Source organism: Anopheles stephensi, chromosome 2 (genome assembly GCF_013141755.1).
Source record: "Anopheles stephensi strain Indian chromosome 2, UCI_ANSTEP_V1.0, whole genome shotgun sequence".
Taxonomy (NCBI): domain Eukaryota; kingdom Metazoa; phylum Arthropoda; class Insecta; order Diptera; family Culicidae; genus Anopheles; species Anopheles stephensi.
The window spans coordinates 38923400-38949816 of NC_050202.1; the positions used below are offsets into that span (position 1 = coordinate 38923400).

A 26417-nucleotide genomic window follows, 5' to 3' on the forward strand; every position below is an offset into this window, starting at 1 on the left:
TTCTTATATCTTTTTCCCACAAACTGCATCTAATTATATTGCCAAGGCCTATGGCTTAGTCAATGAGATTGTCGAGCAGGACTTGAGAAGATTCATATTCTTCCAAATGGGGCTTGATAATGTTGTTCTCTAAAAAAACAATGGTTAAAGATTAATCAATACTAGACATTTTACACAGAACATTTTTGTAAAAGTGTAAAACATAAATTTCAACAGTCTTATCCCAAATCTTACATATTCAATTTATGCCTACAGTGCTGGCGAACCGAAACAATCGAACAAATAGTATGAATTAGAAACCTAAGGAGCGTTGGACCAAAAATTTCGATCTTATACTACAGCGAAGTATAGTAACCTCTTGGTAGATGGAACTCTTCTATTGGATTTGATGATTTCTTGTTCGGAATGCGATTTCTTTTTGACTTAACTCATTATACGTTCAAGCCATCAATCAAAACACTTTTGGTACGATAATTCAGAATAAACTCATGCACAACAATTGTAGAGAGCTTGTTGCTCGGTTTCAGGGGAGAAAAACACACACGCATTCATACAAGCAAACCAACGAGCTGCGTGGATATCTTTCCTTCAACAAATCTGCAGACATCCAAGTGCAAAATTCAAATATTGGGTTCAGAAAAAGACATGAAAGGAGTGAAGCCAAACAAACACTCTCATTTAACCATCATCTTCTCGCCAGCCTCGACGCTCGTCCATAAGGCGTTAAAAAATTTCACCGTCCACCATTTCCCCACCCACCAACGCGTGGTCGTTTCCTACCGCATTAATATGTATCACCTTCAAATTTTAAATATCATTAAAACACCATATATTACACCAATCTCTCAGGCGGAGTGAGTTTTGAGGCGGTGTTGGATGCTACCAACTGGACACTAAATTGAAAGTAATAATTATGACGTACCGTTAAAAATAATAGCTTTTGTTTCACATGATAAATACGTTGTTGCCTTGCACACACGATAAGCCTGTGTCTCGTCAAAACGTACTGCTTAAATGCTTCCGTTTTGTGGCTGGGAGAGTGCGTGCCTCGCTTTAACCATCAACCATCAAACCGATGGTCCGGATTGTGGCCATCATCACCACCATAATCATATCACCTGTTGGGTATTCTTTTTCACTTCAAGAAGTTTTTTTCGCATCATGGCCCTCGGCACGGCCCAATGAATACAGAAAATTAATGATCGAACAATGCTGTACGTACCTTGACCATATTATTCGACAGGATATATCGGAATTGGTGATACGAAATCCTTATTTTTGTTCTGTTAAAACTAAATTTAAATTTATAACTCCTTAACATTTTACTATTTGCGGCGACTGACAAATTCTATACCGCGTTGTCTATTACGCATCCATCAAAGAGGATAATTGTAGTGATAGTTTTATTCGAATTGGATCTTCTACTGCATTATTATTCACATTCGAGCTCTGTCACCAGATAATAAAATCCAATTTTCATCCATCCGAGGAAACCACGCAAGATCGGATATTCGCAAAGTATGGCCAGCTTATGCGCATACTGCGCCGTTCTGTACATCTCGGTTCTACATCCATTTTACCGGCTGGAGCGAAAGAGACCACTCTGGTTTGGTTTGTCAAACAGGGCGGTCACAATGCTGGCAATCTTTCCGTTCTCTTTTACTTCCCTTGTTTGTTGAACGAAACGGGGTGGGTTTTTCGGATGATGATATGCTGTCTCTAGCACGCCCGTGCGTATTCTACCCCATCCATCGGCAGGACAGGGCTCGCAAGTCTCTCTTTCGTTCCACTCTACACACTTTTCTCGACGAAATGCTGCCCGTTGCTCGATTGTCGAACATGTGGAATCGATCTAGCGTGCTGGCTGCGCACCGTACTGCATAGCGCTTCCATAGTCGAGGGCCAACAGCAAGCGCAAAAGAGACGAACAAAATGCGATGGTAAGAGACTACCATATTTGTTTGGTGGTCGAGCAGCAGCAGCAGCATCCTCAGTAGACCGCAAAGGCAATCGAAGTAGACACGCGAACGGCACATGATGTTGTAGCGACCACTTGATTCCGGGTATTCAACACTCTCGGTCGCAATGCGAAACTCGTCGCGCTGATCGTGTCGCTTACAGTTCATAAGATCGATGGTTGATTAGGCTGCGGTTCTTTATCGGTGCGGTGATTGTTTTGGTTCGTTTTGTTTTGCTCTCTTTCTATCGCTCTCTCTCTCTCTGTCGAATTAAACACAAGTATGTAAAGTTTTACATTTAGTAAAGCATTTATCAGTGACGCAAAGTGACACGCACGCAGTGAAAGTATCGTTACGGAAATATATCGCCCTCGTTTCGTAACAGGTTAAGGTGCTGCAGTGCATCGAATTAAGGAATCTAAAAGATGTATAAGGTGTCATCATTTATCAGTGAAAAAAAAAGTGTTTCAGTAGTGTGTACTTATCACCCAGAAGCGTTCTATGAACACGATGAGTTTGTTTCGCTCTGTGTCTAAATATTCTCATTTTGTTTCTCAAGTCGGCACTATCTCACATAATTTCGTTCAACCATCACATGTGATCTACAAACAAGCAAACAACCAGAAATAAGTTTGTTTCTCTAAATCCTCCCGTGTGCGCATACTGAAGCTACGAAAGCTTGTGCTTTACGTGACCTGTGGAAATTGTAGAATAATGAGCCATACAATTTTGGGCTACAGTTCATAGTGTGTGTCAACCAGTGTCATTTGCATTCACGAAAACAAATTAAAGATGAAGTTTGCATGTCTGGGGCCAGAAACAAGTGATTACAAATCCATTTAACAGCGCTTCAAATTCTGTAATATCCTGTTATAGTGTGCTTTAAAAGTTTTGTGTGAACGCATGTGTGAGCTGTGATTCTGTGTAAAAGAAAGTCGCCCTATTGTGCTCGAAAATGAGTTCTTTTCTCATGGGCTATCCGCATCATCATATTCAATCTATGGGAATCAATATTGAGCCCAAGTTTCCTCCTAGCGAGGACTACACGAGCTTTCATAACGGATATGGTGCAGTCAATAGTATAGCCCAATCTGGAAATCAGGATTACCTACACCATGTCCAGTCCGATTCACTGCATCTTTCGGGTGCGGCGGGCATTGGTTCTGTGTCGGGAAACGTGCCAACCGGCGGAAATGGCAACGTTCCTGGCAGTGGTAGTAACGGAGGAGGAGCCTCTTCGGTGGGATATAACGATTACTCATCCTCGATGGTGGGCCATTATTATCACCACCCGCATCATCATCATCATCATCACCATCATCACCCACATGCTCATCATACACATAATGGTTATGTGTCGCCGGTGCAGATGCAGCCAACACCCACCACACCCATCGCTCCATCCGTCGCTGCTCTTCCACCGACTGTTCCAACTACGGTATCGAACAGCTCTGTTTCCAGTCATAATTCGTTCCCGTCGAATGTCACCCCTGGGTACTACAATGGATACTACACACCCACAAACCAAGGTCATCCATCTATGATGGACACACCGTTACAATGTGTTGGTACCGAAGTAAGCAACACTGCTTTGGGGCTGCAGGAGCTTGGTAAGTAGGATGTACTGCAAATTCTGGATCGCTTCATAAGCCTAGTGAGCCTTGTGAGAAATAATTGTTTTTACTTTCCTAACATATACTATGATATATGCTGCAGTAAAAAATCTTTTAAATAATACTAGTACTATTACTCTCGTTGTCATATCGTATAACGCAAAGCATAGCTTAAGTTACTAAGATGGTTGGTACTAAGATATTGGTGTATCAGCGCCGTTTTTCACGGAACACGGCTACTTTCAAATGCTACTCGAACCGTTCCTTCAAACCAATCTAGTCTAGCTCGGTAACAACCGCAGTATAATAAATCGTTACATCGCTTCGCGTATGATCGTCGTTAAATCGCGTTGAACGCCCTTTGAAAAATATAAACAAGGCGATCTTTAGAGCGTACAATGTGCATAGACTTGAACCAAATCTAGTTCAAGTGGTAGGAAAAAAGTTTTGTTATTTATTGTTAATGCTTAGTTAATAAAGGCCGTAGTTTGACTAAAATCAAAATCGTACATATGTATATAAGGAAAAATGTATTTACATGTATATTTGATCCATAGCTTGCTAACTAGCTTTAACACGTGGCACAACATTAACATATACTTCGTTCATAGGCGAATCACGAACCCACGGTATATTAGGTTTTAAGGCATTTAAAGCACAGACTCGAGCTAAAATATCCATAACAACGTGTTTATAAGACCTTATTAAAGTGAAAGACATTCAATGAAATTCAATTTTAAACAACCACGTATAGACTACTCTCGGTAGTTAAAATATTACACGATATGGTGGGACGGTCCGGTGGCCAAGGCGTCAGTGGCGCCGGTCTTCACACGGCAGGGCCGGGGTTCAAATCGCATCCAGACCAACTCTCCGTACGTAAGGCTGACTGCTTTGCTACGGGTAAAATTAAGTCACAGAAAGCCAGAAATGACAGGCCGAGACCTCTCGAGATTGTAGTGCCAAGGAAGAAGAATGCCGGTATGGCAGGATTACATGTATTACATTTCATCCGGACTATATCTCCGTAGCATTAAGCCTATGTATGGCCAGCATGATTTATCATATTTTTACGCCAAAAAGAAGAGGACCCATGCCTGAATGCCATGTATTAATTCGTAATATAATTTTAATTACCAGCCCGTTCTTGATGAAAAAAAAAAACTTAAACTAACAAATTTTAATTGCTTCAGCATAACTTCAGAATATTTCATTCATTAGAATATTTTCATTTGACCAAGCAACCAAACGCTCGTCCGCACATATTTTATTTACTCACAAATACTGCTCTCAATTGCTCGCAATTAAATGTAAGGAGAATTTGGAATTAATACTCTTGTTCAACACCTTCATTGTGTCTCATCATTGTATCATCTCCATTTTCCTATAGTGATGGCTTAAATAGAACTTCTAGCTTTAAAACCCAAAATGTTTGTATAATTATCAAGTTATCTTCCATTATAGACAGTTCAAATTGTAAAATAAACTCTTCAAAACTAACGTACAGTATGTTTAGTCACACTTGACACTTTGCCAAGTATGGTGGCTTTTTGAAGACAAGTTTGCCATCACTGCCTTAATTTACTGCAGCAATCTTCACCAGAAGGTGTTGTGTCATTTATGCAAAAGTTCATGCATATAAAACATTATAATCTTTACACAACTTTAATTTTATCGATAATGTTGTTTTGAGATCCAAGTTATCATTTATAAACATTTTACGCATTGAGGTAATAAAGATCGTTTAACTTTATGTTACACTAAATGATAGTTTATATAGAAACAAATCAAAATGCAGTAATGTAATATGCAAACAAACGTAGGAAAGCAATGCTCTTTTTTCTACTGCGTAGAAAACTAGCAGTAGAAAGCTCAAGACCCCTGGATAGCAAGCTCTAATGTTTATGTTTGGGAACAAACTAAGCATTCTAATAGCGCGCAGCTTCTCTTGTGTTGGAACGTTCCATGAGGAGCTATGTTGTCCATCGACAGGAACAATGTATTATTTGTATCGATTGGCCTCATATGAGAACAGGAGCCTGTCAAATGGACAACATCATCAAATGGACGGTTTTAAAGTGATACTGGTTCGTGTCTTTGGAGCATAATCTAGCTGCTATATCATCATCTCTAGGCTTTATAAAACAGGAACGATTAAAATTCATAACTCATAACACCTGCATTAAACTGAACAAAAATAACATGATTATTCGCTTACAATAACAATGATACACTCTAACTCATTGCATTCTTTCGATCATTTGTTGTTAAGTCCATATGTTAATTTATAGGGTAAGGACGTCTTTTTGCCTAAATTTTAGTTTTGCAACAATACTTACTTACTTATCAGGCGCTACAACCGCTTTGCGGTCTAGGCCTGCTGCAACAATCCTCGATACCGCTCACGGTTTAGCACCGTCGTCTGCCAATCCGTTACACCGGCCGTTCTGGCGGACGCTTCAACGCCATCTTCTTCTTCTTTGGCACTACAACCTCGAGAGGTCTCGGCCTGCAATTTCTGGTTTTCTGTGACTAAATTTTATCCGCAGAAAAGTAGTCAGCCTTAAGTACGGGGAGGCGGTCTGGATGGGATTTGAACCCCGGCCCTGCCGTGTGATGACCGGCGCCGCTGTCGCCTCGGCCACCGGACCGCCCCTCTCCATCTCTATTTGGGCCTACCACGCCTCCTCTGACCGTGTGGACGGCCTAAATGGACTTTACGGGCTGGGTCTTCCGGTGTCATTCTCATGACGTGACCAGCCCACCGGAGCCTGGCGAGTCTAATTCGCTGCACGATGGTGAGATCATCGTACAGCTCGTAGTGCTCGTCATTGTAGCGGCTCCTGCATTGTCCCTCCACACACGCGTTGCCAAAAATCCTTCTGAGCATCTTCCTCTCGTAGGCGGCTAAGAGGGCTTCGTCAGTTTTGGACAGAGTCCATGTCTCAGATGCGTATGTGAGTACTGGGAGTAGAAATGTTCTGTACAATCCCAGTTTCGTCCGTTGCGACAGGTATTTAGAATGGAGAAGTTTCCTCAGGCTGTAGTATGACCGGTTGGCAGCCAGTTTATTTTATTTTTGTTTTGAAAAGGAGACAGGCAAGCCCATCTCCCTGGCGCAAGCCCTTGGTGGTAGCAAAGGGCCCTGAGAGTTTTCCATCCACAATCACCTGACATGTGATGTTGGCCCTTCTTACAAGCCTGGTAATCTTGGCGGGGATTCCAAGACCTCATTGCGTCGTATATTTTTACCCTGCTATGCTGTCATATGCGGCTTTAAAATCAATGAAGAGATGGTAGGAGTGGAGTTGCTGCACTGCCATCTTCTCCAAGATTTGCCGCACCGTGAAGATCTTGCAACAATAAGTGCTTGAAAACTAGACGCCTATCTTTCATCGAAACCCATCCGGACTCTCTTATAGCGGCACCAAGCTTCACATGGCAGAACCGGGGCTCAAATCCCATCCAGACCGCCTCCCCATACGAAGTAGTGATTATCAAGCTACGGGTAAAAGCAAATCCCGGAGTGCCAGAAATGGCTGTCCAGGAGCTCTCGATGTTGTCCAAATAAGCCAGCCAAATAAGAAAAAGATCAGGAGTTTCTCCCCGAACGAAGAACTGACTATTTTACCACGGGATAAAGCAAGTCTCAAAAAGCCAGCAATGGCAGGCCGAACCCTGTCGTGGAGGAGGCATCAACGTCATCACTCCGTTTCAAATTCACGGCTCCTCTTATCATGTGGAAGGGACAAAATGACTTTACGAACTGGGTCGTCGGGCGTCATTCTTATGACGTGACAAGTTCATCTGAGTTTGGCAATTTTCATTCATTGCTCAATGGTGATATCATCGTACAGCAATCGTTGCAACGGCTCCTCCATTGCCCTTCCACACATACGGGAATAAAACCTCGAGGGTCATTTTTGTACAGTGACTATGTCTCAGAGGCGTATGTGAGTGTTTTGACTATAAATGTCTTGGTTTTTTAATGGTGAAGTTACCTCAGGCTGCACTGTTATCCGTTGGCGGCCAGCACTCTTGGGCGTACTACTACTCCTTTTTTTGTCGGTGCTGACTTTTGACCCCATTTAGGTACAGTTTTGGATCACTTCAAATGTACAATCTCCTATCTGTAAATTGCCTTCCACTACTTTAGCTCTTCAACTTAAAGCCGTTTAGAGCTATCATTGCTGGATTCATTGACTTGATTCTACCTATTATAGGGATTTTTATGATTACAAAATATTTGATTCTGATTTTTGATTAAAGTCAGTCTTGCGTACGGGGAGCCTTTCCGGATGCGATTTGATACCCGTTCCTGACGCGTGAAAACTATCGCCACTACCGTCTCTGCCATCGAAACACTGAAAAATCAATATTTATTATCAAGACCGCTTATGGTGCCAGCTAAATATTGCGTATTACCTTCTTGATCTCCATCCCGAGGTTTTGTGCTGCCTGCTCGATCCGTCTATTACACAGGAGAGCCTGAAACCGACTATGTATATGTCATCATTGTATGCCAGGGTTTGGATGGACTTGTAAAGAACACCATATTTCAACATCGAAGTAGCGGAGGGTTTTGTCAGCGAATTTAAAATCTCATCTACTTAAAGATATCAGAAAGTTAAGGATATCATCAAAGGATCATTAACTGAAAGAACAGTTTTGTTAGTTTTAAATGTGTTTGTATGACAAGATTTGAATTAATCTTCTTCTTCCTTGAAAATATAACCTCGAGAGGTCTCGGCCTGGCATTTCTGGCTTTCTCTAACTTAAATATTTCCCGTAGTAAAGTAGTCAGCCATGCGTACGGGGAAGCGGTCTGGATGGGATTTGAACCCCGGTCCTGCCGTGTGAAGACCGGAGCCGCTGTCAACTTGGCCCTAGATTTTAATTAACAATTTACATAAAAAGAAACAGAAACATGTAATTGATTCAGTATATCTTTTATCACCAACACCACTATTCGCTACCGATTCGGGTTAACGAAACAATGAAGAATATCTGCAAATATGCAAATATGCACGAAACTAAGTAGTTTGAATATATTGTGCTAATATACACGTAAATGTAGTAAATGTTAAATCACATGCTAAAACTAACGTTTGAACTTTTGTTGCAAAGTTCAACAAAACAAAACTAATTTAAAAGATAACGAATTAAACGAGCGATGTTATTCAATCTTTTTTCAAGGACGTGAGTTTTTCTGAGTCAGTGATACTGTGTATATTTATTATTATGTCAAGAAATTTAAAAACAATTACAAAATAACATTAAAAAAAATATTTCTGATGTGGAGAAATAGTTTAAAAGATTTACGCAACTTTGACTTACCTTTATTCATCTGTATTTATTCCTGTCTTTCTCTCTCTTTCGCTTTTTCTTTATTCTATTTCTATCTTTCGCACTCCCTCTGACTTCGTTTATACTATATCCTTCACCAACAGGAATGAAATTGGATAGGCGAATAGAAGAAGCTGCTCCTACAGGGCAGCAGCTGCAAGAACTAGGCATGAGGTTGCGTTGCGATGATGCCAGCTCAGATCAGGTAAGTTACTGTTCTGACCACTTATCTTTAACGTGGGATGAACTCCAGCATCTTCGACTCTATGCCAAGCATACGAACTTCAACCTTTATGATACAAACTGTTTTTTTTAAATAAAATTACAGGACGAGTTTTTGGACGAAGAACGATTAATGCTCGACCGATCGCCCGACGAGCTGGACTCCAACGACGGCGATATGGATGACCTGGACTCCGATAATGATCTGGGAGACGAATTAATGCACGCAACTAGTGACGGTGAACGTATCATTTATCCTTGGATGAAGAAAATACACGTTGCCGGTGTCGGTGAGTACAAAGTCCTTATTTTTTACATCGCCTCTAAATCTATTAGTTTCCCATAATGTGGACAAGATCATAAGGCACCGGTTTTATTTTTTATTTTTTTCGAAAATGCTTCACAACGATGTCAAGCTCTACTTGTTCTGCGAGCTTTGATAAATTAGCTGCCTCCTTATCATATCGGTAAATCTATAGGCATTGAAACCGATCAAACTACCGCAGGGTTTCTCAATACGCACCTTCAAACATTACCCGAGGCGTTTACAGTTTTCCCGAAACTCAATCTTCAAACGCACAACATTGAGGAATATTAATTGCTTCCAATTTATCATTCTTTTGCCGACTTTTTTCCACCTTAAGCATTCTACCGACGCGGAGACAAGGTCAAACGAATTCAAACACTTCAACCCAAAAACAGCAAGAAACGAGGGACGAAAGCCCTTAAAAGTTTACAATGACAACAGTTGACTGACAGGTTGCCCAAACAGTAGTGACGAATGGCCTCAAGCAGCTAGCTCATTTTATTGTAATTTATTGACTACTTGCAAAGGATAATTCTCTACAACCGTTTCCTTAAGGTTAACGTATCATTGCATGTCCTGCAGTGACGCTACGGTCACCGCAATTGATGTGGTTCGATCGTTTAAGGATCATTAGGAGGATCATCAATCTGTAACAACAACCATACAAACAGTTATTTATCAAGTTTTCTTACAAGGATAATAGACGAACAAACCACACAACAAGAAAAAGTTGCTTATAAACAATCTACAACGTCGGTTACAAAGACTACAATGCAAAGTAATAAAACAACCTTTCAAACCATGCGATACATAACTGAACAATTTAGCATGCAATTTAGTACTCTATACATCAAACGCCTTTTAAGAAGTTTACAAGCTGCCCTACTCATTAACGTACATATTAGTAAGCTGTTAATTGACATCGTTGATGTGTAATCAGGATGTCTTCAAGCCCAGTTCGACGTACACTCTTGATGTAGGTGATGAGGCGATAATTCGATAAACCATGCCTTTCGAACAATCATTCCCATCCCATCCACCAACATGAACGTTCTCATGCCAAACAAGTTAAAGATTAAGTGAAAGTAAAACTTCTACACCATTTGGTCCACGTTCAGTGTGCTTCACAGTCCCTACTTCTTATTAAGCGTCAACAACTCCGGCTGGCAACAGAAGCGTTCACAGAGTAGCAAACGTCGCCCAAACACCTCCCGAATAATTGATAACAACTAATTTATCTTCTTTGTCGCTTTGCCGTGTTGCGAGAGGTACGATAGACACCGACAATGACACGATTGTTTCATTCGGTATAAGCCAGTGGGCGTAGGGAGTGTGTATAAATTACACCGGTCGTGAAGGGAGGAAACTTGTGATATTTGGGAATTTCTAAAACTGGAGCGGATAATTGAATATGTGTTATGCGTTTGGAAGTTGCTTTTGTAATGTTTATTCAACCGTCAGATTTGTACATAATTCAATTACTCTAGTTCACTTTTCTTACATTGGCGTCTGGTTTATACTCTCTGCTCGTAGTGTTGTCAAGTGTTGTTTATTTTTCATGCAATAACAATTCAAAATATTTTCATGCAAATTAATTAATTATACTAATTATCCAAATTCAACATTCCGGCCACCAAAAGAGAATTCTTTTAAATGCATGAAACTATGTGATCGACGTGTAAACTTAACTTGACTTGACGCTCCAAATGTCAACAACTGTTGTTTACTATTTCCCACGTGTATCCTTCTTCCGCTCTAACCTCTCTGTTCGATTGGATTGGGTAGTAACGCGATTCTGCTGACGGCTCGAACAATTTCTTTTCCTGTGCCCACTCGTAAAGTTACTACTCTCACTACACCGTCCTTTCCTGGGTGCAAAGCTGTTATTCGCCCTTTTGGCCAAACTGCAGGTGGGGTATTGTCTTCTTTCACGATCACTAATTGGTTCACTTCTAGCTTCACCGGTGTATTGTTCGCGTGCTTTGCCCTGGCCTGTAGCTGCTGTAGATATTCTGGGTACCACCGTGCCCAAATCTCTTGCATCTGCCTTTGCACTAATTGGTACTCCTTCAAACGGTTCGGAGAAATCTTGCTAAGATCTACTTGTGGTACCGCCTGCATGCTACTCCCTATCAAGAAATGGCCCGGGGTTAGTGCTTCCAAATCTGTTGGCTCATCTGATATTGGTATCAATGGACGCGAATTTAAACAAAGCTCAACTTGTGCCAGAAGGGTAAGCATATTTTCTTGCGTCACACTTCTAACTCCTATCGTCTTTAACAGATGCCTTTTAGCGGACTTAACTGCCGCTTCCCAAAGTCCTCCAAAATGAGGCGCACGCGGGGGGATAAACTTCCATACCAGTTCGTTCTCTGCGCACCAATCAAAGATCGCTCTCCTATCACCCTCATCGATTTTCAGCATCCTATAGATGCGATGCAACTCGTGTGCCGCGCCCTTGAATGTCGTTGCATTGTCCGAATGCAATTCGGCTACTTTACCACGTCTCGCGACAAAGCGACGTAGTGCTGATAGGAAAGCAGTCGATGTGAGATCACTCACCAGCTCGATATGGACTGCCCTTGTCGCGAAACATACGAATATCGCGATGTATGCCTTCGTTGGGCTTCGGTTGCGGACGGTCGACTTTAACAAAAACGGCCCACAGTAGTCGACGCCGCTGACGGCAAACGGTCGCGTTGGTGTCACTCGTGACTTAGGCAAATCAGCTACCGCCTGTTTCACCAGCGTTGGCTTGTTCCGAAAGCATGTGTGGCATCGATGGTACACGCTCTTTGCTAAGTTTCGGCCCCCAATCAACCAAAACTTCTGCCGGATTGTTGCTAACATGAATTGTGGCCCCGCGTGCATCTTTTGATGATGAGTGTTCTCGACCAGTAGTGTCGACAGCCGATGTGATGCAGCGAGGACAATCGGATGTTTGGTTGACTCTGGTATGTTGGCGTTACCAAGCCGGCCACCGACGCGTAACACACCCTTTGGGTCGAGGTATGGAGACAACCACTTTAGTCTCGACCTTCCGCTCACCAGCTTTCCTCGTTTCAGGTCGTCCATCTCCTCCGCAAACGAATCATGTTGTGCCCGTTGACACAACCTCAGTTCCGCATCCTGCAACTCCGCCGCTGTAAGCGGTGGAACGGAACTCAATAGCGTCTTCATGTCCGTATTCCGCTTGACGCTGTTGATCGACGTTGACTTGCTCGCCCTGAGGTTGGAGAGGATTCGCAAGCAATAAGCAACAACCCTTCGCAACTTGCCGTACGAGGAATAACGTGCGAAAAGTGTGTTGCTAAAGTCACACGTCGTAGAGGTGATGACTATTTTGGACACCGCTAACCGCTCCTCGATGTCCGTCTCGTTCTCTTTCGCGAGTACTGGTTCCACCGGCCACTCTTCCTGTCCGTAGGACAACCAACGTGGCCCCTGCCACCATCGCTCGCACTGCAGTAACTCTTCGGGCCTCAACCCGCGCGATATATCATCCGCCGGGTTATCGCTACCAGGAACATGACGCCAGCATGAAATTCGGGTCTCCTCTTGTATTTGCGCCACCCTGTTGGCGACGAACGGCTTCCATCGACGAGGTGATGATTTGAGCCAATGCATGACGGTCATGGAATCTGTCCAACAGATAACCGTCGTCGATGAAACGTTGAGTGCTCGAATCACCTTCTGGAACAGGTGTACTGCTAGCCGTGCTGCACACAGTTCTAATCTGGCGATGGAATGTGTGTTTGAGAGGGACACCACCTTGGACTTAGCCGCTAGCAATCTAACCGTAGAGCCCCGTGTCGAATCCGAGCGTACGTAACAACATGCTCCATAGGCTCCTTGAGATGCATCCGCGAAGAGATGCAGCTGCAGCCTTTCCGGATTGCTATGTGCCACCAATCGAGGTACTCGCAGTTCGCGTAACACATAGAGCGTTGAGTGGAACCTCCTCCACTCTTCCTGAATCTCCGCTGGTAGCGGACGATTCCAGTCCAGCGTCTTCCCCTCGTGCTTCAATCCCCATAGGCGTTGCAGGAACATCTTGGCGAGTATCACCGTTGGTCCCAACAGACCAAGAGGATCGAAGATTCTGGCCGTGTATGATAACACCAGGCATCGTGTCAGCTCTTCTGCAGGGGTTGGCAAATCCACCCGAAACCGAAACATATCGTTGGATGGTTCCCAAACCAAGCCCAGTGTTGAGACTGCTTGGTCTTCTTGCCAGTCTAGAACTGATTTGATGGCCAAATCGGCGCTTGAAACACCATCAAGCGCAGCCGGTATGTTCGACGCCCATTTCTTTAGTGAGAAGCCCGCTGATTCCAACATCGATGATATCTGTTTACGTGTCTCGATGGCTTCTGAAACACTTGCTGCACCAGTCAGCAAGTCATCCACATAAAAATCATGCAGAACCGGGTCTACGGCTTTGGGGTACTCCTGTTTGTTGTCATGCGCAATTTGTTGCAACGTACGAGTGGCCAAGAACGGAGCTGATGCGGTACCGTAGGTCACCGTTTGTAGCTCATACGTTGCTATTGGTTCGGTTGAACGTTCCCGATATCGAATGCGTAGCAGTTTTCGATCTTTATCATAATGCAGGATCTGCCTGTACATCTTCTCCACGTCTGCCACTAATGCGACAGAATGCTTCCTGAATCGCAAGATGATTGTGAGCAGATCATCTTGTACCGTTGGGCCAATGAGTAAGGTGTCGTTCAAGGAGTAGCCCGATGTTGTTTTGCAGGATGCATCGAAAACAACACGAACCTTGGTTGAAGAACTCGACTCCTTAATCACGGCATGATGAGGGATGTAGCAGTGCGGCTCACTATCGTCGACAGGTTCGGTGAGTTTCACCATGTGTCCCAACTGCTCGTATTCTACCATGAACCTTTTATACTCCTTTTCCATTACAGGATTGGCCTTTAGCCGCCGTTCAACTCCCAACAAACGCCGATCTGCTATATCCCTTGACAAACCCAGGACTTTCTCCGGTTTGGCATTTCGCGGCAACGACACGACATAGCGACCTTGAGCATTTCGCGTAGTCGTGGAAGCATAATACTTGTCACACAGGTCTTCTTCCAAAGACAACGCAGGGCCTTCTAAAATGCTCTCAGCCTCCCAGAACCGTTGTAGCGAAGCTGCAATGTCACCTTCATTGGTTGCCAGGTGACACAACCGCAAATTGGGCCCAGAACAACGGGAAGTATTCCCAGAGATCGCCCATCCAAACGGTGTCTCCAACAACCATGGTTTTCCTTCGCCCAGTGACCGCTTCCTTCCAGTGTGTAGTTCCCAAAATGTATCACCGCCAATAACCACATCTACCTTTCCGGGGACGTGGAAAGTAGGATCAGCCAACTTTATATTCGGGAGGAACCACGACTCTACGTTTATCGGTGTGGTTGGAAGATCTGCCGACGGAGTCTTTAGTACAAGGAATTCCATTGTTGTAGAGAAGTCAGCCCCTTTCGATTGAACGGCCGCTGTAATGGAACCCTTGACGTGCTGCATCTGTTGCCCTATACCAGATATGGCAACGTCTACCTTTGACAATGGTGTTAGCAATCGCTGCGCCATGGTTTCGGAAACGAAATTGCACATCGATCCCGAATCGAGAAGTGCCCGCGCATCATACGTGTTGCCGTGATCATCCACGAGCTGGAGAAGGACCGTTTCCAGAAGAACCATTTCCTCATCGGATTGCGCAGCCATGGTAACCGCTGAATTCACATGTAGTAGTGAATGGTGTCGTGCCTTGCACGTAGTGCACCGGTACGACGAGCGGCAATCCCTCACTTGGTGATGACGATTCAGGCAATTCCAACACAGCCGTTCTCGTGTTGCGATTTCCCGCCGTTGGGGTACGTCCTTATTTGCGAATTCCGGACAAACCCGCAAATGGTGAGCCTCCGTGCAACCAAAAATGCACGGTGGTTGTGGTGGCTGTGGCGCTGACATATGCGGTATTGCTCTTCCTGCCGTCGCTGTGTTACCCACCAACCTTGGTCTATGTTCGAATATTTTTTTGCTACCGGCCACCATTCTCGTATTTAGTTCAGTATGGGAAAACTCACGCGTTGACTTAAGGATTCGGACACGACTATGAAGGAAATCTACTAACTCCTTGTACTTATCTTTCGTGTGCTGTGCTGAATGGTTTTCCCAAGCCAAGATGGTCGCCGTGTCCAGTTTCATCAGCAAGAGGTTGGCGAGCGGCGTATCCCAGTACTCAACGGGCTCGTCGAGTTTCTTCAGCCCGTTCACGTGCCGCGTGAATTCATCCACGAGCTGCGCCAATTCATCCACCCTTTCACGGCTCACTGTCGGTAGGTGATGAATCTTCCGGTAGTACTCGCGAACAAGCGTACGCGGGTTGTCGTATCGCTTCAGCAAGGCAGTCCACGTCACGTCGTAATTATCTGCTGTTAAGGTGGTATGCTCGAAGAGCAATCCAGCATCACCCTTTAACGACGACAGCAGATATTGCAGCTTCATGATGTTAGGAATGTCCGCGGAAGAATCAATCATAGCTACAAATCGGTCCCGGAAAGTAAGCCACTTGGTAGAATCACCATCAAACGTAGGTAATTCGATTTTCGGCAGACGCACATTCACAGCACTCGATCGTCCCGTAGTATTCATCGTTGAATTCGCGATCAACACCGAATCACTCACACCCGGGTTCGAGGGTTGCCTTCGTAGAAGGAAACCCTTCACGCGTCGGTAACGCGTGTCCATTTCGCAACGTTCCGCCACATACGTTTCCGCCCCATCCTCATCTAGCTCCGAAACTTTCGCGCTTGCCTGGAGAAAATCTTCGTAATACCTTTCCAGCTGGTCTAGACACACTGATACTTCACTCACTCTATCATCGGTATATTCACTGGTGAACTGTTCCACGGTTTTAATTAGCTCGGCAGCTTGGCGTTTTTTCAGTTGAAACGTTTTTAATTGTTTCGCCATTTTCTCTTTGAATTTTTGGCGCGTAGGATAATCTCACTGTAACTTGGATGCAACTTGTACGCAAACCCAAATTTCGAATGGCGCAAATTTGAAAACGCAATGGGTGTCGTTGCAGTTATGGGTGCCAAATTTGAAATGGCGTGGGTGGCGTCGGTTTTCTTACGCGTTCCGATCGAACTACACACTCGCTTTTCTGTTCCTTGTTCGTGACACGATGTAATCTTCACGAACACTTCACAAACGTCTCCTTTGCCCGTGATAGCGGGGCAACCAAAGGAAATGAAAAACACAACGGGTTTAAACGGAGAAATATCACACTTTGAATCACCACTGTACATAAACGGTACGTAGTGCCGTTTATTCCCAAATCTGTGAACACGTAGTGTCCTGCTGCAAGTTTCACTGCACGTAATGCTTCCTTTCACCGATCCGGTTCGAAGGACCAAATGTATAAATTACACCGGTCGTGAAGGGAGGAAACTTGTGATATTTGGGAATTTCTAAAACTGGAGCGGATAATTGAATATGTGTTATGCGTTTGGAAGTTGCTTTTGTAATGTTTATTCAACCGTCAGATTTGTACATAATTCAATTACTCTAGTTCACTTTTCTTACATTGGCGTCTGGTTTATACTCTCTGCTCGTAGTGTTGTCAAGTGTTGTTTATTTTTCATGCAATAACAATTCAAAATATTTTCATGCAAATTAATTAATTATACTAATTATCCAAATTCAACAGAGTGATTAAGATTCTCATTCAAAGTTGTGCCTTGTTTGTAAAATAGCATGTTAATCAAAACAACCACTAAAAATATATTTCGAATTATTTATACTTCAAGTAGACCGCATGTGTTGACGAATTACAAATTCACTAAATAAAATAGAATACAAAATAGAAAAAATATACACATAAAATTAACAAGGTATTTTCCCTATTATATGCCTTGTTATATTATATTTAACAGAGTATTAAGTCTAAAAAATGTTAAATCTAATCTTTTAAACTAATCTCACATGCTCTATCTAGTCCGAACACTACGGAACCATGCTAATGCACACCAAGATTTCAGCCCAATGTTTGCTCCATTCCTAGCTGAGCATGCCGACAAGAAACTGCCAATTTTGTTTGTGCTGACAGTATTTCGCAAGACAATGATATCAGTGAGGAAAAAAGTTACTCGCTGGCTGGTGTATCATTTTTCTATCTGCTAGTCAAACTTTTCCAACTCTAGCCACTCTTAATGAGCCCATCGTTTGCCAAGGTCCGCTTAGCGCTACACGAATTTTGGATGCTTTAATCAAACTCTTCCGCAAGTAGGGAGAGGAGCAAGCACTCTGCGAACGGAAAGATAGAATAACAAGGTGCCGGAGCCCGGCTGTCAAAAAGTTCTCGTTTTGTTTGGGGCTACTTTTTGATGAGCTGAGCAATATAAATTAAAGTTTTACCATTACTTTTCTGACAAGCTGCGTTTCAGTCAATCATTGTACCATAACAAAATAAAGAGAACCGACGAAGGGGTGCAGCTGTTCGCTGAAAAACGCGTTATATTCCATAGGCGCCTTTACTCAAAGCATATTGGCCCAATAGATCGCTGTGTAAAATCACAATCCCCCGAACAAAACGAAATGATAATTTTCAACTAAAAGCATGGTGTAGAGTGAAATATTTGAATAAAATTATAAGCTGTGTGTTGATTTGCTCTATATTTTAGAAAAAAGTAAACTCGATTCACAAATTCACTGTCCCGTATAACCTTGTTACAATACGTTTGTCTCGATCCATGCCCGAGGTAATGCAAAAAAGCAAGGAGGAAATGCTTGGGATTTTTTTTTTTATTTTTGGCACAAAAAGTATTCAAAATACGGCGTTGAGCAGTAACGGTAGAAATCATAAATCACGATCAGCTGTTAAACAAGTCATATGCTACGCTAGCGCGAACATTTAACAAATGATAAATAAATACTATTCTTGACTTCCATGACTTGGTGTACCCCAAGAGATGTAGGCTTTGCTGTGTATGGAGATTAATATTGGTCCCTTTGAGTTATATCCATTGAAAACATTTTTTTTAACCATAACATTAAACTTCTAACTTCTAACGTCGCTTCTAACATAAATTCACATTTTCGTTACAAATATTTGTGACAAATATTTGTGAGACTTTGAGCATTTTAATATTTGAAAAAAGCGACAACACCTAATCTACGATTGAAGCAACGTTCTTAAGAAAACAGGTCTGCCCTGATGGGGACAGAGAATGACAAACAAAAATACAACCCACGAAAACAAGTAGCTATCAGCTGTGTAGTTATCGATCGTTGGGGATCTATTACATGGTTGTGTTATTTCAACCATTCATTTTTATCCTCTCTCCGTCTGTCAGTCTGTCTCTGTCCCAAGCTCCCGCTTGAGCCGTTACCACAGTACCAGAAAAGCTTAAACGAAAACCATCCATAAACGGATAAAAAACATCCAAGTTGCTGCGGAACAAGATACCAATACGTCAAAACCGGACTGCTTGTCGGTCTGTCATCACCCACCCAAATGTTGAATGACGACAAGGTTGATTAAAAGAGGCTTCGAACCTAACCCGGTTCTGAGGGTTGCTTGGGTTGGACTCATCATTCCACCTGGTGACGATGCGTTGTTTGCTACTCCGTCGGCACACTCATTCAAGCAATACCGAGGACTAGTCATGCTTTTCACAGTGCCCGTCCCTACCGTCCGCTCAATGTCTGTGAATCGTGCGCCTACTACCATAACCGGTATCGTTGTTTGCATCTGCTAAACACAACAGTGTGATGTTGCGTATTTGTGAATAGTAGAATCGTGGAGTTTGGGCACGGCTACCTCCGGGCGGTCGCGCACGGGAACGCTCTAGGCACCTAAAAGGATGGGTGTTCGAATCTGCTGTGTTGATAATTCATTAAACTTGTTGTATAATGAAATCGACAAATTATCGCGGTCAAAAACTTCTAATAAAAACAAACTACTTCTTGAGGTTTAATACAAAATAGATATTATTTTTGAACTGATGGTTCTTTTGATTTACAGATGATTTGATTTGATTTGATTTGATTTACAGATTGAATTGTATTAGTCCTACTACGAACTTCGTAGCACAAGAAATATGTCCAACCATGTGTGATGTTTTGTATTGATTTCATCAAAATTAACATTTTGTTCTTAAGTTCTGTACCGCCACTGGTGATAAAAGACAATTTTTTACGTCTTCCATTCCAAACACCATGTCCAGAGTGATCTGCGATTCGTTAGGCTTCCTTTCAATCGGTAGTTACATAATATGCATTCGCATGCGCAAGCCTACATGAAGGTCTGACAATTTCAATAAGTGCCAAGAGCACTTCGCGTCACGCGGATTTCATCTGAGGACAATTAACCTTGATGCATGTATAGCCACCACATTTATTGCCATCCAGCTCGGCAGTTTCTCGCGCCAATGCTCGCAATCTTACCTGTAGCCAAACTGCATTCATTTAAAAAGCAGCCCTACACACGGTCAGCAAATTTTACCTGCTACAAAGGGTAAAGGTGTAGTACGATCGCGCAGGGATTGCACGTGACATTCTAAGAAACTTGGCTAAACACTCGGCTTGCACACATAGCCATGCGAGCGTTGCATTTGAAAAATTCTTGCAAATCATGCTGCTGTGTCCGGTTGCTATTGGCATAGATCGTTTTTTTTCTTGTCTCATTGCTGTCCAGAGACTCGGAACGCTGGGACAAAAAAGGCAACAAATCTCGCCGTATCTCCCGTCGTTGTCGATGTACCCTTTATTCTTTGTTTTATTCAATGAAACTCTTCGCGGGTGGTACACATGTAAACTCAACGAAGAAAATGTAATGAAAATATAAGTAACATTATGAACACGCTTTTCAACGCCGATCGCTGATTGATGATATAAAGGATCGTTGTTGCGATTTTCATTACATCAGCTTTAAAGAACATATACGCTCGGTTCTCCACTGCGAACACTGCGCAGTGCGAACAAGATTTTCTTTCAGCTTGCATTTTATAATGAACGCGGCCGTAACAGCTTTTCAATCACGAGCCCGCCTCACAACTGCAGACGGGATTCTTGACATTGCTGCACCGACACTGATATAGAAAAGCACACCGCTGCAAAAGGTGCAAGTCATTCGCCTCGATGTAGCTGCAAACTTGGCCCCACACAGCACGCCACACTCAAGCCGTGTGTCTGTGCTATTTCTAAGCATAATAACATCAATAATAATTGCCTGCAGTACTGAGTGCCGTGGTTTTGCAAACGTTTACAATCATGCAAGCCTGCGTGGCTTGAACCTTGATGTAATGTAGATAACTGTGCCAAGGTGCTTTCGTTTGGAATCAAGCCCTCCGCCAACTGTATACCCTCCGCTTTCTATCATCATCGGGTTGAAGTGTCCACAAGTTTTGATCACTTTCTCCGTCATACATCGGATTTAATCCATGGTATGCCTTCTTGCGGTCGTTACCCACTTTAAGGGTTTAAGGGGTTTCGATTGAGCTTCTGTTTCGTTTCGGTTATTGTTACCGCTAAATTTTATGACGATACATCATCCGACGTGCAGAGTATCAAGAATCGTCAAAGAATGTTTCGTATTCCGTTTGGCAACGAACTTCTCTATGTCACTGCTTCCTGACGTCCGCGCGACCAGGGAGTTACTTTCCGGGACTATAGCAATGCAAAAGATTAATGATCCCTCTGACGCGGCCTTTGGACACTTCAGCAATCCAAAACGAAACGTTCATCAGCACCATACGGACAGCGGTAGTATCGGTTCCTTCATCAACCAGCGCTGACCACCCATGAGAAACATTGCCCGGCGTTCAACGGGGGCGTAATCTACACACGTTGGGACGGTGCTAAAAAAAATACAACCCCGCATCGAAACATCGACCAGTACGGGCAACAGCCCTTTATTTCTCCCAGCTGCATGAGGTGACGGTGGTTATGTTAATGTTTCCGTTGCCGATCGTTGGCTGCTCCGTTGACGCCTAAGTTTCATGCAAGCCTCATCCGCTTGTCCTTTTACTCCCAAACGCGAACGCCTAATACTTGTAGTAGCAAGAAATAATTGCTAGTAGCACAATTTTGTGATCTCGGGCACATGAATTACAACACCGGGTGCCCCCAAACGCTTGCCGAACAAAAGCAAAACAGATCGCATTGATAAGGATCGACAGAATCAACGTAATAGCTACGGATGCTCACCGTGGCGTCCAGCCAAATCCCTGCTGGAGCTTGGGAATTGCTTTTCGATGTAGAAAAAAAACAACCTACTAAAAATCGAAACTTTTCTTTTGTTCTTTACAAATCATTTTAACTTCGTTGCATTCCCGTTTCAAAGCCTCAGCCGTTCGAAAAAGCCAAATCGTCACAAAGCAGACCTGGACGTCGACGTCCCAGTGTGTTAATGATTAATTATTATTTTTTCGAACACATAGAGGCGCTCTTGCACGGTGATTTTAAGGGTCGCAGGGACGGAAAACGTAAGCAGACAGTAGGAATTGTAATTTATAATGTATCAGACAAACTGAGCTCATGTTTTTATGCTAGAGCAAGTGAAACAAACCGTTGGCCATACCGGGCGTACTGCAGCAGTAAGGCGTCTAAACTGGTACTATTTTCAAGAAAAATCAAATGCTAGGGGTCCCTACAAAACATAGCTACAAAACTAGGTATAAGAAATTAGGGTACGGTTGAGAAGTCTGTTGCGTAGAAAATGTTTTCTACAAAAACTCCGATGGAGATGCACGCTTCTGGAACGCCTGGTGTCTGATCGTGATCACATGGTCAGCCAATCGATAAAGGATGTATTTCTGATCAACCAAAACACCTTCATGGAGCAATGCCAAGGGTTTTTTCTGCTTTTGTTTCTTTCTTGTCATGCCTTTCCATCCTACGGCGGCTTCTAGTATTTTCTTCCACCCAACTAATAAATTGCCCCCCCAATGAGAGATTCAAAGAAACGGTGGTTCATTTGGTATTTGCAATGCCATGTGTACGGTGATGTCAGTGAAACATTTTCTCGGAGAACAGCAGGACTGCAGACAGCATGAACGGCATCACAAGCAAGTAAGCAAGCAAGCAGGCAGGCAAGCACGACGATGGGGAATGTCAGATACTTTTCATGTCAATCAAGGGAAGCTTTGTATGTCTTTCAATGGCAACTTGAATAGACAGGCAGAGTGATGGGTTTCAGAGGCTTTGGAGGTTGATAATCCATTGTTCAAAGCGCTTTATCCCTGCGTGTTTCGTTACCGCGAGCCAGAATTTATCCACGAAATGTTTCCTATCTGCTAGTTTGATTCTTTCTTATTTCCTCTCTGTGTACACCAATCCATATATGGGGAAAAAATAGACAATCTACCAACACAGCCCATCATCACCACCAGGAACTACATACGCGCAGAAAACACCAGCTTCATCATTACCAGATTTACTGCATGTAGCGCACGCCATCATGATTGGGCGATCACGCACTCAGGGTGTTCCGTATCATTTCAATTAAACTCGAAGTGTTACATCCCGTTCTCCTCGAATATGATACTTGAAACCCAAAACCCCGGCGTTATTCACCTCATCTTATCACACCATTTAACACCAACTAACAGTTTCCGCACCTGTTTTATTTGTTTACTTTCTCGGCAGCTAATGGATCGTTTCAACCGGGCATGGAACCAAAGCGACAACGTACCGCCTATACCCGTCACCAGATACTAGAGCTGGAGAAAGAATTTCACTACAATCGTTACCTTACGCGGCGCCGAAGGATAGAGATAGCTCACACGTTGGTACTTTCCGAGCGGCAGATCAAAATCTGGTTCCAAAACCGACGCATGAAATGGAAAAAAGACAATAAGCTACCCAATACTAAAAACGTGCGAAAGAAAACCGGAGACCAAAGCAAATCGAGCGCAGGCGGCACTACCGGGCAGGCTGGCAGTGCTAACAATCAAAAAAAGGGTCGAAAAGCCAACGGTTCAGCATTAAGCGCCAAATCCAAACATCAACAACCAAATCACCAAAGCGAAGTACGTATCTTGTTTTTCTGCACTGACATATCTACTTCGAATCGTCTACCGACACAACTTCCAACTGTTTTCAGCGTACACCGTTGCTGTGATTAAATGTTTGAAATTAAATGCACAAATCAACAAGTCCGTTTCAGTAAATATTTATTGTTTTCTCACACAATTTTCATTCTTATTACTCCTCTTTTTCCACACCAGTGCCTTCGGACGGATAGTCTAGAAAGTATGACGGATATCCATGGTACAATGACGAGTGGCAACACCGGATCATCGCAATACAACTCATCTGCCGATGTCAACAGTATACTACCACTGACGAACGGAACGAGCGGGACCAACGGCTCTGGTAACACCATTCATAATGACCATCTTTCACAGCACCAACAACTCCAACAGCATCAACAGCTGCAACATCAACAGCATCACTCTCAATTGAACAGCCAACCGTCAAACAATAACAACAATAATAACAGCAACGGTACCAGCAACATGAACAGCGCCCAACAACATTCTGTCGCCATCAAAAATGACTACGATCTTACTGCACTGTAGAAGTCTGATCATTTTCCGTGTCCAAATTCAATCCCCATCCATAGATTATTTGGTATAAATTGGTTGACATTTATTTCAATTGATACAAAGCGCCCATGGACAGACAGGATCATGTTCAGCGTTTTGGCGCATAAAGTTCGATTGTGCAGTACTCAAGAATGATTTCTATTTTCAGTAAAGCTCTATAAATAATTCGAATGCATTGATTGATAAGATTGATGTTAGAAACAGTACTAGAAATTACAACGCTTCACCAGCAACGCAATTTGTACAGCCATGATGTATTTAGCGAATAATTGTAGGTTGTAGAATTGATATTGGATAATTGCTCACGAACATTATTACACTGTACACAGCTGATGAGACTCTTGCAATTATAAGCGGGAGTGAAATCGGATATAGATTTAAGGAGCCCAGACATGGCTCAGAGACATTCAATAAAAAATTCGTTTTTTACATGTTTTGAGACTCATTGGTGGAGGTTGGATAAGAAAAGGAATCAGTAAGTGCGAACTCTGAACTTCGTGGAATGCATCCATGTGGCACGAATATAGGTCATTTTTCTCACATCCAACCGACACCAATTACCAATACAAATTCGGATGAAACAGTGATTTAGTTGTGTAAGTAAACTGTTAAGCGAAACTCCTTGTGTACATAGTCGTTTGTAAAAGTGGAAGGAAGACAGCATTATTCTCTAAGCAAACTAGTTGAACCATTGAATGATATTGTTTTCGCTTTTTCGCTAAATTCTTCCCCAGCCACAGGAACACAGAAGAGATTCAATGTGTTGTGCGTTGAGTTACATTAAAAATAATTATTACTGATTTGCACTATGTGCCATTTAATTGATCATTGATTGCACATTCAATTTGCTTTCCCATTGGCCTCATTGGTTACTATAAAGTTGTGGTTTGTATAAGTCGATCTCCTTCTTCGCATGTAAATAGTGTCTTAAATGAACAGGCATAGTGACTAGCGGCTCATAATAAACGTGGCACGGCACCGGGCGAATCTAGTAAGGCGAAAGGGCTTTAAACATGTTTTATTTGGTTGACTTAAGGTTCAGTAATGAGTTTCTTTCCTCGAATCTACTTTAGTCTTTCTGCATGATTAGCATTATTTCATCATTATTTCGACATCCGTCGGTTTTCCAAATTAATCTCATAAAATGCAACTTTTTAGGCAACGGCAATACAAACGGAGCAGTTGATAAAGCAACATTCTCTGTATGATTACCTATTTTCAGCGCCTTATTTCCCACAGACAAAATTGCAGCTTGAGGGAAGTACGTACCAGTAACAAACAAACGAGTCATTTTATTATTTTATCGCATTCAACTTAAGTTTTTAATCTTTTGTGCACGTTTTGACATTCCCTGAATTGATAAAAACACTTGTTTACACTACTACACTATTTCAATAGAAGAGTATTTCGGTTAGAAATATTTATTCGTATGGTTTCGAATGTGCAACAAAATTAGAAATCTTGGATTGAGGCAACGACTTCAACGCAGCGATAAGGTATTGCCGGAAGTCAATCTGGGCACTTCTTCCCAAATATTTTTGTTCCATATATTTAAGCAGCTGCTCGCGTTTTGCTTTATTGTGACAGTGTGACATCAGCCATAGCTCTAAGATCAGCCATTGAGTACTTCCGAGCGGGAAGTACGAGCATAGAATTAAGCAACGGCTAGCAAAAACAAATAAAATAAAACAATCATAATTTAACACACCGTTTCTTCATTTCATTTCTACTGCTGTAGTTTTAGAATGAATGCAGATTCCTCCCAATTTCGCTTTTGAGAATCCCTCCAACACCAACCATTGTGCACAGTATTCTCAACAGAGTTGACTGTCCCAGACGACCGTACACAATATCATTTGCAGCGCTTCTTTCTCCTTGTTTTACTCTGCTTTCATCTTCGAGGCTTAAAGCGTAATTGCAACGGTAGCAATAAAAGGCCATCCAGAAAACAAACAGTAGTCCCAATCCGAAACTGACCAGTGTCTCCTGTGGCTGCTGCAACCCTTTGAAAAAGGATTAGCAAATTCTGTGAATTGGTTAAGCCTTTGACTTTTCGTGCCACTGTACCCAATCATAAATAAATAGGGGATAATATCATTGGCGGAACGGTCTTGGTGGAATTCCTGTTGTGAGCTGTTGGATTCCTACTACAGCCAACGAAACTTGTCTCACGGCACACTTCAATGCGATTAAAGTCCCTTTTCTGCCGTTTCCAGGGTAATGTGAAACAAAACCGCTGTGCAGGTAGGTAGGCCCTGCAAGCCCTGTCCCTTCGCCTAATTACAGCTAAACAAATTCAGCGTTGCTGAATTGGTCAGCAACATCACATATCACTTCCCGGCAGCTT

At 42.9% G+C, this 26417-nt stretch overlaps 2 protein-coding genes across 5 annotated transcripts; one reads left to right on the forward strand and one right to left on the reverse strand.

Moving 5' to 3' along the window:
* Window positions 1-1989: 1989 nt before the first annotated feature.
* Window positions 1990-25773, forward strand: LOC118507769 (homeotic protein deformed). Of its 4 annotated transcripts, none has more exons than XM_036046789.1 (6): window positions 1990-2179; window positions 2835-3568; window positions 9022-9122; window positions 9246-9429; window positions 23109-23491; window positions 23690-24043. In XM_036046789.1, the coding sequence occupies exons 2-6, from the start codon at window positions 2914-2916 to the stop codon at window positions 24041-24043; spliced, it is 1677 nt and encodes a 558-aa protein (XP_035902682.1). In that variant the 5' UTR covers window positions 1990-2179; window positions 2835-2913. The 4 variants fall into 4 exon arrangements, with proteins under 4 accessions (XP_035902682.1, XP_035902683.1, XP_035902681.1 ...); XM_036046790.1 differs by having other exon boundaries at window positions 1990-2162; XM_036046788.1 differs by having other exon boundaries at window positions 1991-2179; window positions 2344-3568.
* LOC118507768 lies at window positions 10974-16977 on the reverse strand. The gene is made up of 2 exons (XM_036046786.1): window positions 14223-16977; window positions 10974-13568 (listed from the first exon to the last, which is right to left on the reverse strand). The coding sequence occupies exons 1-2, from the start codon at window positions 16428-16430 to the stop codon at window positions 11202-11204; spliced, it is 4575 nt and encodes a 1524-aa protein (XP_035902679.1). The 5' UTR covers window positions 16431-16977; the 3' UTR covers window positions 10974-11201.
* Window positions 25774-26417: the final 644 nt, after the last annotated feature.